The sequence below is a fragment of the Physeter macrocephalus genome, chromosome 11 (assembly GCF_002837175.3).
Source record: "Physeter macrocephalus isolate SW-GA chromosome 11, ASM283717v5, whole genome shotgun sequence".
In the NCBI taxonomy this organism is placed as follows: Eukaryota; Metazoa; Chordata; class Mammalia; order Artiodactyla; family Physeteridae; genus Physeter; species Physeter macrocephalus.
Genome location: NC_041224.1, coordinates 60,860,738 through 60,875,814, shown reverse-complemented (window position 1 = coordinate 60,875,814; position 15,077 = coordinate 60,860,738). Strand labels below are relative to the sequence as shown.

General features: G+C 51.4%; 1 protein-coding gene across 2 annotated transcripts in view; it reads left to right on the top strand.

Annotated features, from left to right (window-relative positions):
• Positions 1–346: 346 nt before the first annotated feature.
• ITGA11 (integrin subunit alpha 11) overlaps positions 347–15,077 on the top strand; it is a 129,104-nt gene continuing 114,373 nt past the window's right edge. For both annotated transcript variants that reach the window (XM_024128744.3, XM_024128745.3), the window contains exon 1: positions 347–469. In XM_024128744.3, the coding sequence (XP_023984512.1) occupies positions 418–469 (52 nt within the window). In that variant the 5' untranslated portion in view covers positions 347–417. The remainder of the gene's footprint in view (positions 470–15,077) is intronic.

The window sequence follows — 15,077 nt, the reverse complement described above, 5'->3', positions numbered from 1 at the left end:
GGACATGAGGATAGAAGCCACTCTTCCTGAACAGACTGAATTTGGTGGTGGTGGTGGTGTGGAGGCAGGCGCTGCACTGGTGAGGTGGTTCCCAGGAGCGGTTCTCTGGAATTTTCTCCTAAGGCAGAGGTGGGGTGGAGGCAGAAGGAGAGATCCGGAGAGGCGTCGAGGCCGCAGCCCGCCGCCTGCCCAGGTGGCAGAGGGGCCGCGACTGGCCCGCAGCCAGAGCCCAGCGGTGTCCGGGCGCCCCTCCCCGCCGCTCGAGCCCTCCCACTTCCTCTGAAGCAGCCGCGGCTGTCAGGGAGCCGGGCGCCGCTCGCAGTGCAGGCTCGGGGCGCCGCGCAGAGGAGGCTGTCGCTCTGGCTCGCCGCCCCCCGCCGCCGCTCCGCACCGCGCCCCGCCACCGCGCCGCGGACCATGGACCTGCCCAGGGGCCTCCTGGTGGCCTGGGCCCTCAGCCTGTGGCCAGGTACGTGCCCCGTTATTACCCCCCCCACCCCCCGCCTCCGGGAGCCCCTCCCTGACCCGCCGAGGCCTGGGATACAGCTGCCAGGAGCCGGTCGCGGTGCGCTCCCAGGGTCTGACCTCGGCGGCTCTCGGGGACGTGGGTCCCCCGGGAACTGGCTGCAGTCGAGCGACTCCGCCAAGTTCCGCTCTAGAGGGAGGCGCGCGGAGGAGGCCAGAGGCCGGGACTTTGGTGGAGTTGAAGAGGCTCGAGTTGAAAAGCGCCGAGGGCTGGTGGCCCCGCCGGGAGCCCTGCTTACCTCCAAGCGCCCCGCCGAGCTTCCCGCGCCGCCGCGGGGGTCACTCGCGGTCCTGGGAGCGCCGAGGGCGAGCGTCCTGAGCGAGGGAAGGGGTCAGGGCGCGCGGAGAAAGCATCCCTAAGAGTGGAGAGACTGCTGCAGCGGTCCCGGGGAGGGGGGTTGCGGGGGGAGAGCCGGGAGCCGGGAGCCAAGAGCCGCCCAGGGTCCCCCGGGCCGGAACGGAGCGCAGCCTTGGGGCGGTCGGCGCCCAGGCTCTGGCGAGCCGTCGCGGGCCTAGCCGAAGGCTGCGGAGAGCAGCTCGGCAGCCCAGGGCTCCCGAAAACATTACCTGACCCTCGAGGTAGGGACGGGGCATCGCCCCCCAGCCCGCGCTCAGAACTGTGCGCTCATTCAATAATGCGGGGGATTCCGCCATCGCCGAGACGTGCGCCGCCGCCTAATGCACTCCAGGTGTCGCGGCGCGGCGGGGACCCCGGGCCAGCGGGGCGCACGGCCCGGAGCGTGAGACCAGCCCTGGACTATCCTCACTGGGGCACCCGGCCCGGGAGTCCCCACACCCCGAGTCCCGGCGCGACCCGCCACTTGGTGGGGGCGGCCAGAGGCGCTGTTCTACGGATCGGGAAAGCTTGCGGGACCCCTCCTTAGCGTGGCCGAGTGCTCTGGCGGGCACCAGCACCTCGGAAACTGGCTGAAGGGCCTAGCCTCCCCTTCTGCGTGGGCTCCAGGTCTGGCCTGGGGCCAGTAGTAGGAGTCAGATGCGGTGGCAGGGGGAGAGGCGCCCTCAAAGAGCACAGGCGGAGATCCCCCAGCCCAAGCAAGCTCACCCAGTCCCAGGGTACTACGGGAAACAAGTGCACCCAGCGTCGGTCTATAGTGGAGCTTCTGGGAGGGCCTGTAGTTGAAAGGGGCTGTGCTGGTGGGGTTCAGTTCAGATCGTAGAGTCACAACTGAAAACAAACATTGATGCTTTAAGTTGGGGAGGAGAGAGCGTTGGGGACAGCGGGGGAAGAGCTGCGACCAGGCCAGCATATATCTAGAAACCGGCTGCCGGAGGAGGTGGTGAAGCCCTCTCTAGGTCATTTAGGCAAGAGGGACAACTCTAGGAACTGCCTTCAAATCACTAGGAGACCCAGCCATAGAAAAAAGGGAATGCATTCCTGTGTGACCCCAGATATGTGGCCCCACCAGAACTTGAGTTGAAGTGGCTGCTTTAGGGGCTAGAGACAGTCCAGAGCTCAGGAAGCTAGGGGCAAAAGCTTTGAAATCACACCTGGCTTCCCGTTCTGGCTCTGCTGCCCACTAGCCATACCGCCTTAGGCGTGTTATGCAATCTCTCCAACAGGTATCCTCCTCTGTGAACGGAGGTAGATATTCTGAGACCATAAAGTTGTCGGCATGATTAAGTCAGGCTGGCCCTGTAAGAAAAGTTCTTAACACAGGGCTTGGTGCACAATAGGGCTGAATCATGGTTAATAATGATAAAGCAGGGATGGAGGTGGGTAAGGGAGTGTGTTGAAGGACAGGGACAGGATTTGTGACTCAGAACTCCCTTCATATGGAGAAAACTATTCCTGAGTTATGTCCGGTCAGTCTGAGTTCTTAAAATATGGGATTCATTAAACATATCAATCAGTGTTGGAACAACATCTGCCTGCAAGGAACTGGGGGTGGGGCCCAAGCATGTATGCAGCCAGGGCCCTGCCTGTAGCTGAGAACAAGGTGAGACCAGGGAAAGCTAAATAGAAGCACTGGGGAGTGAATGGCACAGAGAAGCTAAGGGCTGCAATTCGAACAGGAGTTCAGTTCCACTTGAATAAGGCTTCCTGCAGGAGGAGATAGCATTTGAACTGGGCCTTAAAGGAGTGTGTAGAGTGTGGATAGACCTTGAAGTGGGACTGTTTGTACATTAGCGTGTTATTTCCTGGAACTACAGTAGTTAAAGAACAAAAAGATGAATGTTTGAAAACGACAAAGATGACTCTGGTCAGTAGTGACTCTGAAGATTAGAAGGGTCACAGAGGTCATTGGGTCCATTCCCCCAGCTCCAGAGCAGGACTAATGTTGATCTCTCATCTGTGCATCACATGGATTCAATGTGAGGATTATCAGGAAGCTTGCCTACTGGTGATGGCACAGTTTGGCTGGGCAGGGACTTGTCACAGGCCAAGCTGGTGGGGGAGTCCTCATTAAGACCATTACGAGTTCAGAGCCTTGATCTTTCCAGAGCTTCTGCTGCAGGCTGGGAAGGGTGAGGAGATGGGCAGAACTATCAAGAAAGCCAGAAAAGAAGTAGACAGGTCCAAAGACTTTTATAGCTGACGTTCAGAGAGAACAGACCCATTGATCAGAACTTGCCTATTGTAATGCATCTGATGATTAGGAAAAAGAATATATATATGTATAACTGAGTCACTTTGCTGTACAGCAGAAATTAAACACAACATTGTAAATCAACTATAATTCAATAAAATTTTTAAAAATAAAATAAAATAAAAGTGAAATCCTCCCAGTTTGGAAGCAGAAAAAAAAAACAAAAAACAACAAACTCAGTCTTTACTGAGCACTTGTTACCTGACAGGTGACATAAAGACACATAGGGAGATCAGCCAGAGCATGGGGGTGAAGGCCCTGGGGTTTCACTGCCTGGGATGGGTCTGGCCTCTGCTAATTGGGACTCTGTTTCCTTGGCAAGTTACTAACCAGCTCTGTGCCTCAGTTTTCTCATCTGCAAAATGGGGATGATAACAATAGAACTTAAAGAGTATCCAAAGATTTATGATGTATATAAAGTACTTGGAAAGTTGCAGGCACATATTGAGCATTTAGGAGTTTGTCTTTCTTCTCCATCATCATCATCATCATTGCTCATTACTGGCCATTGAGTAAGGGATCCAAGGATGCAGAGATGTAACCTTCATACTCAGATCCATAAGAGAAGTCTAGAGGAAGTGCTGGGGTACTGGAGGCTCAGAGGAAACATACATGCCAGGGTCCTAAATAAACCTTAACGTTCCTAATCCCTTCTCCCAAAGGCCTGACCCAAAGTCTTGGTCATAACAGGAACTCAGGGGTTTTTGTTTTTGTTTTTGTTTTTGCCATTGAGGCTGTCCTGAAGTCAATATGAACCTGGCATGAGTGTTTTGTGTCGTTGGAGAGGAGAAGAACCATACCACTCCCTTATGTGTCCTTGTGGGTGGGGGTCTTATTCAGCAGAAAAACCTTGTATGGAAAAGGCACAGTACTGGGCACCACAGGTGTGCAAAGACTAAAAAGATCCAAGTCCTGCTCTCCAGCTTGGGAAGAGCAGGGAAGGAGATAAAGTTTGTCACTTTGCCTCCCCAGTGCCCACCCTGCTGGGAGCTTGTCAGCCAAGCCTCTCAGCCACCATCAGCTGAGGAGCTTCTGGACCCTTCCACAGGCAGACCCTGGGGGCCCTAATGAGATGAAAGTGGAATATGACCCTCTTTCTTCTTATTCACCATGCCCCTATCTCTGCACTGCAGTGGATCCCCCAGAGATGGGATGTCTATCTCCTCAGCTAGACATCCTCATTGTTCCCAGCCCACCCACAGGGCTGTGGGTCCTTGAGAAACTCAGACAGCAGCTCACCTTCATTTTGCCTTCTGTGAACCTCTTTGTCTCCCCTCCTGCAGTGGCAGCTTCCTCCAGCAGCAGGGACTTCCCTTCCATCCTCTCCCCTCATTGCTTAGGGCAGAAATATGGTCTTAGCTGGCCTAGCTTGGCTCTTGCTGTATAGAAGGGAGTTTTTGGAGAATTAAAAAGCCCTCTTTTCTCTCCTTAATGCCTGACTTTGGAGATTCTTGTCTCACTATAGGCTTCCAGATCTTACTTACATTGTTCTCTTGCGGTTGCAAAGAGAAAGGATCCATCACAATCCTCCCCAGGTAGTGACAGCCTCTGGCTGACTCAGGGAGGGTCAGCTACAAAACAAGCTTTAAACATGCACTAACACATTCCAAAAACGGTGTCTCGTCTGGCCGTCACAGCTTAATGCCCCTATCCCAACACCACTGAACCGTGGGCTACCCTCAGGAATTCATAGCCATTTGAAACTATTTTCCCAAGACAATTATGAGCTCCAAAGTCACCCACATGCCCTCAGTGTGGAGTGCTTGCTCTAGGGAGCTGTGGTCCAAGAAGGAGGGTCCCCATCCCCCAACATGTAAATCCTGAGTGTACCAATTCTTAGTTGAAAGCCCAGAAGGTTACCAGCCAGGGGAGAAGGGGAGGAGACTGGAGTTGGTCATCTCGTAAGCCAAAAATAAATAAGCTTCCCCAAAATTCCATGAAGGGTTTTCATACTCTGTACTTATGATCTTCACGAGATGAATAAAATTCCTCCTGGAGGAAGAAGTCAGTGTGGTCAAACATGCCCCCATCTCCACCCCCACCACCTCTATCCCAAACTTCCTCCACCTTTGAGCTTACTGAGCTGGAGTAATGATCACTATGTGTGTGGCCTGGGAGCCCAAATGGATTCAAATCCTTTCTGCTTGGGTGACCCTGGATAAATCCCTCTGGGCCTCATTTCCTCATCTGTAAAATGGGTAGAATAACGACTTCACAGGCTGATGTGTGCTTTAGATGATCTCTACGTGGTTCATTCGTATCAAGTGTTCGGAACAGCATCTGGCACCCAGTAAGCCCTCAGCAAACAATAGCAGTTCATTGATCACCCTTCCCATCATTCACTTGATTCATACCAGGCACTGCGTCAAGCATTTTCTCACATCTCAGCTAGGCCTCGCTATGGAAGTCACTACAGCAATCACCAGGTTACACGTGAGAAGTTAAATGGTTCATCCAGGGTCATGCTTACTGAGTAAGAGGCGATGTTTGGTGTTTGCCCTTAATCCATGCATAATGTCTCTTCAGGAGGGCACAGAAAGATGAATAAGATGCCCTTGCTGGAAGATACTGTCTTCAGGGAAAATGAGATCTGTACGCAAATGGCCATTCTCACAGGGGCACTGGTCCAGGAGAAGCAGCTCTCTCCTTCAGACTCAGCCAGACAGCGATTTCCCACTCAAGATGCTGGCCTGGTGAGAAGTGGTCCTCACACCCTGCCTTTTAATACGGGAGCCTCTCTCTCTCACTTGCCTCCCTGCTCAGGGCCAAGTGGGGCTCTACCATCTGCCCCCAAGCTCCAATATTCTGGGCCACTCTGACTGCCTCTCCAACCCTCCTCAGGGTCTAGGCTGGGCATTGCTCTCCTCCCTTCCCTGCCTCTGCTTCTCCTTTTCAAAACCTGCTCTGAGCTCCAGGCCTAACGAGTTAATTCATGCTGCACAGCACTAATGAGTGATGACAGCTTCATGTGTCCTTCAAAGTGATTTGCATTTTAACTGGGCTGTGCCTTGAGCCAAAGGATCAAGGGGCTAATGATGGAATTTCAGGTACCAGGACCTGAAATAGGTGAGACCAAAAAGTTGAGGCAAGGGACCTGCCTGGCCTGGTCCAGCCCCTTACCCCACTACTCCATCGCCGATCAGATGGGTTCTACCTGGGCCCTTGTGGATGATGGGCGGCCTCATCCTGTAACATAGAAGAAGCCAGTCTGTGGCTTGGGTGATGCTGCTCTAAAGCGGGCAGAGGTTTTTCCACGTGGCATGTGGGATAAGTTAGGCAAGTTGCTATAGCAATGTGCTCCAGGATTCCAAACAGGATGACACAGAGAAGGGGCTCCTGCCTCTGTAGCTGGGGCTGACAGCTTTCTTCCCCCAGCAGCATCACCCAGCTGGGCCAGGCTACAGGAATCCTGACCCTGCAGATTTCCAGGACCTGTTTCTTTGCAGACTGGGCCTCAAGAAGGCCATGGAAAAATCATGAAACGAGTAAGTGGATGCAGCTCCCAACAGTCTGCAAAGAGCACTCCCGTGTATTTGTTCTGTCAGTCAGAATAGGCCAGGTGAGGTCAGAGGTCCTGTTGAGGCTGGTATGTCCATTAGATAGAGGGGGAAACTGAGGCTTTTCAAAGTTAAATGATTTCCTGTGATTTCCCCAAGATCACATAGGAATTCAGGGACAGATCTTCTGGCCAAAGATGAGATTAGAAACCTAGTTTGCTACACTCATCAGAGGAACTTAAGGAGCAAGCAGTGCTTCGGCCAAAGGAATGAAGTTCTAATGGTAGATTTTCTACATCTGTGGTAGGCAGGTAGGACAAGATCATTGAAATCATTCTCTGTAGACCACTGGGGGTGTCTGCAGTCTCCACCATCTGTCCTTTCTGTCTCGCCCATCCCCAGGCCCTCAGACTACTGCTTTCTCCTACTGCCAGGTAAAAGACCACAAAGCGATGTCCATCTCCTCTCCTTCTACTGGAATTGCTCTTTTCCTGGAGCTCATAACCTCTCATATTTGGTGACTGGTGGCAACCATAAAGTCCCATAAATAGTATGTAGACAGAGCTCTTCTCTGAGTTTATTCCCACCACTTACCACATATGCAGGATCAGCTACATAATCTGTGGGGCCCAGTGTGAAATGAAAATACAGGGCTCCTTGTTTAAAGACTATTAAGAATTTCAAGGTGGCCACGGCAGAGCATTAAACCAAGCGGGGGCCCTTCTGAGTGTGGGGCTGAGCTACTGCTCACAGAGTTCTCCCTGCAGGCTTGTGATTTGGCAAGGAAGGCACCAGGATCCCTCTTGACACATGAAGAAACTGTGTGGCTCGTCCATTTGGCCAGTATGTGTTGAGTACCCACTAAACCCCAGACATCTCCAGGTTCTGGAAATTCCAAATCAGATAAGGCCCAGCCTCTGTGAGGGCAGGAAGGCACAGATCACACATAGGCTGCAGGGCCCATGCAAAGTGCTGGTGTCCGTAGATGTAGGGGTGCCCTAGAGCAGTTCTGAAGGCACACAGCCAGGGCTGTGGAATGATTTTTAAGCCATGGAATTCAGAAGATACTTCTCTCTCCAGTTACTGCCTCAAGACCCCTTTGAGAACCTTTGGGGGGGAACTTCAAGCATTTGATGCTGAGCTCTGGAGTAGCCCTCTTGGTGAAAGCAAGAAGCCAAAACTTGAAATGCTGGCCTTTCCATAGCCACGGATATTGGTGCTGCCGTGGTCCTGCTGGGCTAATCCTTCTAAATAAGGGGTCACTTCTTGGGTTTTTTACCTGCCCACTTCAGCCTCCCCTCTTGGTCTGCAGATAATCAGCAAGTCCAGTGGTCCTCATTCATGGGTGAACAAGAGAATGACGGTGTAAAACAAAACTTTTCACTGACCCCGGCAGAACACACCATCACTCTCCATGATGGAGCCTGGCCTTGGCATTTTTTGAAGCTCCCCAGTAATTCTAATGGGCAGCCAAGGCTGAGACTCACCGGTGTCATCTAAACCCAATCCCCAATCAAGCAGAAGAGAAAACACTGTCCAGGGAAGGGAAATGACTTTCTCAGGGTCACAAACAGTCAGTGGTGAAACCAAGATGTAACCACTTGTCCTGCTTCCCAGTTTTCCAGCCCACCTCTCCAGCCTGCAGTTTCACAGGATTCATAGCCAGGCTGGGCTGGAGACTGGAGACACAGCGTGGAATCAGACTTTGAGAGACTGAGGCACAAGGGGGAATTTGAGACGGGAGTTGGTATTTGGAGGGTTATTCATTTAGTGACCCTGTCTGTGTCCCCCACAAGGCCATAAGCTATTGATCACTGTGTGGCCCCAAGTGGGCCAGAGGAAAGCCAAAGAGGGGCTATGGGGACACCAATTTGGCTGAGGATCCTGGTCAGAACTGCTCACAGACAGATGGACTGGCACGGTAGGAGGTGTCCTGCAGGGGTTAAACAGAGCCCATTAGGGTCATTCCAACCCTGCGATTCTGGGCCCCACTGAAGCTGTTGTGAGTGTTCAGGTGAAGGAAGCACCTGACTCAGGATGGGGACTGTCAAAGAGAAGCCCAGGTGGGGTGGGGAAGGGATGCTCCATCAGGAAAAAGAGGAGAGGCTTGCCTGGGGGAGGCAGAGCAGGAAGCCCCTGGGACCAGCCTGAGGCCCAAACTCAGTTATCATCCTTCCTCCTGCCCCCATCCACCCAGACCTTCCTCAATAGCAGACAAAGTGAGGCTAAAACACAAACTGAGTGTGTAGTCACTTCCCCTGCTTAAAACCCTCAGTGGCTCCCTATTGCCTTAGGTTGAGTCTAGCCTCTTTAATAGAGCTCACCAGACCCTGAATAGCCTGCACTCGGGACTCCCCTCTAGCAGCACCATGTGCATGGGCACGTCTACACCCCTATGGCAGCTCCACTAAACTGAGCTTCTTAGTTTCTCAAACACACCAGCTCTCTCTGTCCTTCACTCACATTGTTCCCTATATCCCATTCGACCCCCTCCTTTCTCCTGACTGTCTCCCACTTATTCTTCAGGTCTTCCTCCTGAAAGCCTCACCTGACTCAGTCAGACCTTGGATCAGTTACTTTTGTGATCTCAAGATACCTATACTTCTTACAGTGTTATACTCCATACACAACACAGTATTATAATAGCCTGAACAGCTTTGCCCAGTGGACTGGAGCAGGGACCACATGTCCTATCAGTCTCTGTATTGCCAGCTCTCCCACAGTGCCAGACGTAGTACTGCTCAAATAATATGTGTTGAATGAATGTAAGAACTGTCTAAATCAACAGAAAGATATTTAAGGGCAAGATAGATGTCATATGTTTCTTTGCAGATGCACCCCCAAGAGGTCCCAACACAGTGGCCTGTATTAGGTGCTGTGCTAGGCGCTCTGAGTGATAAAAGTTAAGAGATAAGTCCTGTCCTTCAAAGATTTTATTGTCTAATAGGAGAGAGATCTTTGGATAAATAACTAATACAAGGAATGAAGTAATAAAAGCTGTAAGAGAGCTACAGATAAAAGACTGTGGAATTTGAGAGGTGAAAAAGAGATGATTTGTAACTGCAAAAAGAGCAGAGAATATATCTGGGGAACAGCCTGATGTTTGGTTGGCAGGATGCTGGAGTATGTGCAGAACTGCAAGAATGGAACATGGGCTGAGGCCACCGAGAGAGGACCGAATGCCAACTAAGGCATTTGGGTATAGCAGATGGGAGCTACTGAAGGTTTCTGAGGGAGGGTAGAGCATGTTCTAATCTATGTTTTGAGAAGCTCCTTGTGGGGGGGATATGGGTGTAGGTTGAATGTGACAGGACAACAACTAGAAGCAAGTGGATTGCTAAGATGGCTACTGCAGCACCCCAGGCAGGAGGATGCCAGAGCCTGATGTAAAGGTGGTAAGAGGGGAGAGGAAGAGGGAACCTGTGAGGGGCAGAATGGAACATCCTTGGTCACCAGGGAAGGAAAAGGAGAGGATATTGGGGCTGGGGGGGGGGCGGGGTTAAGGACCAGGAAGTTGAGTGGATCCTGGACATGTCGACTTTGCAGGGCTCTTGGGCAGGTGGAAATGTTGGCTGGGAGCTTGGAAGCGAGTCTGACTTGGAATGTTTTGACTGGGAGCCTGTCACGTATACATGCTTAGTGGCACGCGGGCCTGAGAGAGAAGGAGCACCCGTGGCATGGGCCCTCCTGTCCCTCTATCCCCTTTCCAGGTCCAGAAGCCGTGATTCATGCCCCAAACTTAAAGAGAACCCAGATTCTGATTTTGAAAGCCTTTCAGAGCAGAAGAAACCCACGAGAAGGCCAGGCCAGACCACAAGCCAAACAGCAACTATGGAATGTGCTTGCTGCTGACGGTGAGGCCAGCCAGGGGCAGACATGCTGGCAGGCTCGGCAAGAGGCCCCTCCACTTGTCCGGAATATGTCAAAATGGTCACCAGGATGGTCCCTGCTCTTTCCTCTCTCTTCCATGTGCATCTCTGCATTTGAGCACATCTTAAAACTAGCCCCTCCCCCCACCCCCAGTCTGTAAGTTGCACTGGTCCCCATGATCCTTGGTGTGAAAGCTCTGGTCTGCCATCTGTCTTCCCACCTCTTCTCAGCCCGGAGGACTAGGACCAGGAGACAGGCAGGGGGCTAGGGGCTGCTCTGGGGGTGCCCAGAAAGGCTCCCGTGGCTTGTGGCAACAGCCAACCAACTGGTCTCCCTGCATCCGCCCTGTCCCTTGAGCTCCTGCACCCAGTAGCCAGAGGGATGCTGCTTGCATGTGGATGGGATCACGTCCTAGCCCTCTGCCACGAACTCTCCAGGGCTCCCCTTCTTCTCTGGGTGAGAGGCTTGTATGATCTGACTCCCCTACCTTTTTGACCTCATCCTCTACTCCTCCCCCACTTGCTGCTTCCGCTCCACCCACACAGTTTCCAGAATGTTCTTCAAACATTCCTGGCGCCTTGGGCTTCGCACTTGCTATTCCTTCTGCCTGGATGCTCTTCACCAAAGAGCCTCTCTTTCTTCCTTCAGGTCTTCACTCCAACACCCACCTCTCATGGAGGCCTTTCCTGCACCCCTAACTAAAATGTCAGCCTCCCCAGCATGCACTCCTTTATATAAACCCCCGTGCCTGCTTTAGTCCCGCTGGGGTATTTCTCACTAGCAAGCATTATTACCGATTTTCTTCATTCACCTTGTTTATTGTCTGTCTCCTCCAACGGAGTGTCATCATGAAAGCAAGAATTTCTGTATGTTGTTTTACGTGTGTATCCCAGGGTCCAGAGCAGTGCCCAGCCAGAGGAGGCAGGTAATAAGTAGTTGTGGAATGAATGAATGAATCAATGAAAACCTCCCCCCAGCCTGCAGCAGCCTGAAATCCCATTAGTTAATCCCCTTTGAGATAAGTATCACCCTCTCCCCAGTCACCTTTCTTAGGACCCCAGTCCCCTAGGCGTTCAGTCCTGACACTTCACAGGCCATTGGTTAGTAAAGTCTTTCTTTCCAGACAAGGAGAGTGTGGTGGTAGTTGCTGGTGGGCTGCTGAGGTGGAGGAGGGGATCTTGAAGGGAGAAGGGCCTTGAAAGGGGCAAAGTGTTCAGAGCAGGCAGCCCAGGCCGGCCCAGCTGGCCCCATGCTGTTCAGTGTTATTTACTGTGACTCAGAGAGGACACAAGGAGACATGGGACAGTCCTTGTTTTTACACAGTGAAAACCTAGGTATGTAATGGACTTCCCAGGGAACAGCGGGGTGGAGCAGAAGTTTAAAATGCCTCATTTCCCACAGAAGGGTAGTGATTCAGACATCCTCCCTGGACCGCAGAATGTGGATGTGTCCTCCGGTACCCCAGAAGGAGCTGGGAGTGCCCAGAGAAGATGGCAGGGGCTGAACAGGAGACCCCAATAGTGGACCAGGTTATGGTCCAATCCCTGGGAACCACCAGAACAAATTCTGCCCTGGTGACTGGGGAAATGACAATAAACCCATTGTACAGGTGGGAAGACTGAGTCTGAGCCCAGTGAGGTTCATATTTGGGGCATGTGACTACTGACTTGGGGTTTGAATACCGGCCCTGGCACTTACTAAGTGTGTGACCTTGGGCAGGTCACATCCTCTCTTTAGAATGTATAATGGAAATTATAATGCCTACCCTGTAGGATTAGTATGAATAAATAGAAATAATACTGATTACCAAACAACATGTCTGGCAGGGATGAGTTGCTCAATAAATGTGTACTACTTGCTAACAGTCATCAGGGGCTTCCATGAATCAGGCTTTGTTGTTTTTGTTTTTGTTTTTTTTTAATAAATTTATTTATTTATTTATTTTTGGCTGCGTTGGGTCTTCGTTGCTGTGTGCGGGCTTTCTCTAGTTGCAGTGAGCGGGCTTCTCATTGCGGTGGCTTCTCTTTGTTGCAGAGCACAGGCTCTAGGCGCGCGGGCTTCAGTAGTTGTGGCACGTGTGCTCAGTAATTGTGGCTCACGGGCTCTAGAGCACAGGCTCAGTAGTTGTGGCACACGGGCTTAGTTGTTTCGTGGCATGTGGGATCTTCCCGGACCAGGGCTGGAACCCGTGTCCCCTGCACTGGCAGGCGATTTCTTAACCACTGCACCACCAGGGAAGTCCCAGACTTTGTTCTGAGTGCCCATCTTCTCAATAATCCTAAAAGAGGGGTGCTGTTATCTCCCCCATTTTAGAGATGAGGAAACTGATGCATGTCGTTAAGTAACTTACCCAAGATCACCAGGGTCATAAAGTCACAGCCTGGGATTGGAACCCAGGGGGTCTGACTCCAGAAACTGCAATTCCCAGAGGTCATGTGACTTGACCGAGGTCTTGCAGCTGCCGATAAAAATGAGATCCAGACTCCAAATCCAGGTTTGATCATCTCCAAAGCCCACCTTCTTTCCTGCTTTTCCTGTACTGCTCACACGGCTCTGGCCATATCTGTGTAACATCTGGAGTAATTTCACTTAATAATTTTCATTCAACTGACTTTAAATCAACTCAGTCTTTTCACTTACCTTCATCGTAAGCAATAATTGCTGTGAAACCTAAGTTTTGATTTGCTTGTAATTTTTTAATATCCATTAAACATGAGTTGTCAAGTTTTAATGTTCACTCTTGTCCCATGTAAACTCTTCTCACCCACTATGCCCTAGGAGACACTAGGTCACCCTGTGCAGCCCTCAGCAAGGACAGATGCCCCCTAGTCCCTACTCATCCAGAACTGAAGTGCGACGGGGCTCAGGTTTGACTGGGGGACGTTTTGACGAGACAGACCTACACTTCATTCATCTGTGGCATGATTTCTCAGCTGCCCTGGCTCTGTCTCCTTGGAGGTTTAGTCAAGGCCCCCTCCAGGGCTAGTATCCCCTTGGCACACACCGGGAAGAGTCCAGAGAAGTTGACAGGTGTGGCCATTTTCTCTCGTGCTCAGCCCACCCCAGGGTGAGGCCCAGGAGGGCACTTTCCCGCCACCTGATAGCCAGGTCCCTTAGTGTTTCTGCAGTGCTGTTTGGCTTGGCAGTGGCCCCACTGGACTGGTGCCCACTGCTGATGGAGACGGGCCAGGGAAGAGGGGTCTGCCCAGGGTGCCCCACTCATGAGGACGGAGGGAGCTTTTATGTGGAAGCAGAGGCCAAAAGCCCCAGATCAAAGCTTTGCTGAGCATTGCACTGGCCTGGAATTGGGAAGGGGGCAGGGAGGGATGTGGTAGGGGGAGAGCAAGGAACCACTGGGGAGGGCAGTCCAAATAAGTCTGTTGTCTCCATGAAAGAAGAGGAAACCCCCAATCCACTCAGCAACAAATGTCCTTAGAGGATGTAGGTTAAAGTGGAGAGGAGGTTGCTGCTTTCTCTGGGCCCTAGCAGCTCCAGAAAGGCCTCCTCTTCCAAGAAGCCCTCCTGGATCCTTGCCAGAGTGATGATCATATTTCTGTGAGCTTCTCTATCACATCAGCTGCATTTCATCAGCTATCATCTTATCAGCTCTACCCTCACTCTCCACAAGGCTGCCTGTCCCTTGGGCAGTGGGCACTGTTCACTACCTTCCCTCTTACCTTCTCCTCCCCTGTATAGCGTCCCACCATCCTGCCCTACCTCCAACTCTTAGGGTCTTGACACTGCCTCAGGCAGTTCACGCCAGCCCGCGCCCCTCTTCTTTAAACCTTGACTCCGCTCAGCCTGCTGGGCAGTAAAACAGCTGCAGACTAATTCACACAGAGTTCATGGCTAACTGAATATTAGACCTACCCTGCCTCTTATTGATTTTATAGGAAGGGTTGTTTGAAATCAGCCATGGCTTAGCCCAGATGAACCAATCTGGGCCAACCCTGAATGTAGCAGAAGTGGAAACCAAAGCCTGGGACTGGATTACATCTCTCACTAACTGGACCCTCCAAGCCTAGGGTAATGAAAAAGCCCTGGACTGTGGATGAGGACCTCTGGGTCAAGTTCAGGCTCCAATTCTAAACTTAAGTGAGCCATGTGCCCTCTTGAGACATCCATTCAGTCCCTTCTAAAATAAATATTTGGCCTTCATGTTTCTGAAAGCTCTTCAGCGGCTGTGCTTCCATGCTTCTGTGAACATTTCCTGAGCCAGAACCTTGACTCTGGGTATAATGCCACATGTAACACAAGAAAGAAGTCGACAACAGAAGTTCTATTTTATTTTATTTTAAATTTATTTTATTGACGTATAGTTGATTTGCAATGTTGTGTTAATTTCTGCTGTACAGCAAAGTGATTCAATTACACATATGTATACATTCTTTTTCATATTCTTTTCTATTATGGTGTGTCACAGGATATTGAATATAATTCCCTGTGCTATACAGTAGGACCTTGTTGTTTATCCATTCTATATATAATAGTTTGCATCTGCTAATCCTAAACTCCCAATCCATCACTCCCCCAACCCCCTCTCCCCCTTGACAACCACAGGTCTGTTCTCTATGTC